The 1,092-nt window shown below is 42.2% G+C and overlaps 1 protein-coding gene across 1 annotated transcript; it reads left to right on the plus strand.

The window, feature by feature from the left end:
- Positions 1-13: 13 nt before the first annotated feature.
- Positions 14-1,092, plus strand: LOC123964654 (the record flags this gene model as incomplete). Its single annotated transcript, XM_046041510.1, is given in 1 exon segment — positions 14-1,092. A coding segment is annotated over 1 exon segment (764 nt), but the record flags the coding sequence as incomplete, so codon positions are not given.

Genomic DNA, 1,092 nt, shown 5'->3' on the forward strand with positions numbered 1-1,092 from the left:
CAATTCAGATTCGGCTGGGTTAAACAAAATTTGAACAAATATGAATTTGAAGCACTAGACCAATTAAGACAGAACAAGGACATCATCATTAAACCAGCTGACAAAGGTAGCGCAGTGGTGATCATGGACAGGGAACAGTACCTGTGGGAGGGCTACAGACAACTACACGACACAACTTACTACTCTAAGCTAAAAAAAGCCCATTTACAAGGACACTATTCCACTCATTGACAAGATCATACAATCACTCTACAACAAAAGACTCATCAACCACAAACAGACTCTATACTTGAAGGGTGACAGCGAACCTCGACCTAGACTGTTCTACATGCTACCCAAAATTCATAAGGACCCTGCTGGGTGGAGCAAACCCCATGAGATCCCTCCAGGACGTCCTATTGTGTCTGATTGTAGCAGCGAGACCTACTATACAGCTGAGTTCATTGACCATTTCCTCAATCCTCTCTCGATCAGGCATGCCAGTTACATCAAAGACACCTATGATTTTGTGGAAAGAATTAAGCAGATCAGCATCCCCCTAAATGCATTCCTCTTCACCATGGACATTGACAGTCTCTACACAAACATTGTAATCTCAGAAGGCATCCAAGCAGTCAAAAATATATTCCAAAAATACCCAAACGCCCAAAGACCAGACAGAGAACTACTGCAACTCCTAGAGATCAATTTGACCAGAAATGATTTTGAATTCGATGGACAATTTTTCCTCCAAATTAAGGGCACGGCCATGGGAAAGAAATTTGCACCCGCATATGCCAACATTTTCATGGCAGAGTGGGAAACGACTGCACTAAATTCCTGCCCCAAAAAACCACTCCACTACTATAGGTTTCTGGATGATATATGGGGTGTCTGGCCCTATTCGAGAGAGGATTTTGACCAATTTGTGAACATTTTGAATCACCATAACCCTGCTATCAAATTGAAATATTGTATAAGTCCCACCACGGTTGACTTCTTAGATACCACAACATTCAAGGGTCCCACATTCACTCAAACGGCTAGACTTGACCTCAAGGTGTTTTTTAAGCAAACAGACACACATGCTCTTTTGCACAAATCCAGCTTTCA

This window comes from Micropterus dolomieu, unplaced genomic scaffold (genome assembly GCF_021292245.1).
Source record: "Micropterus dolomieu isolate WLL.071019.BEF.003 ecotype Adirondacks unplaced genomic scaffold, ASM2129224v1 contig_4427, whole genome shotgun sequence".
Classification (NCBI taxonomy): Eukaryota; Metazoa; Chordata; class Actinopteri; order Centrarchiformes; family Centrarchidae; genus Micropterus; species Micropterus dolomieu.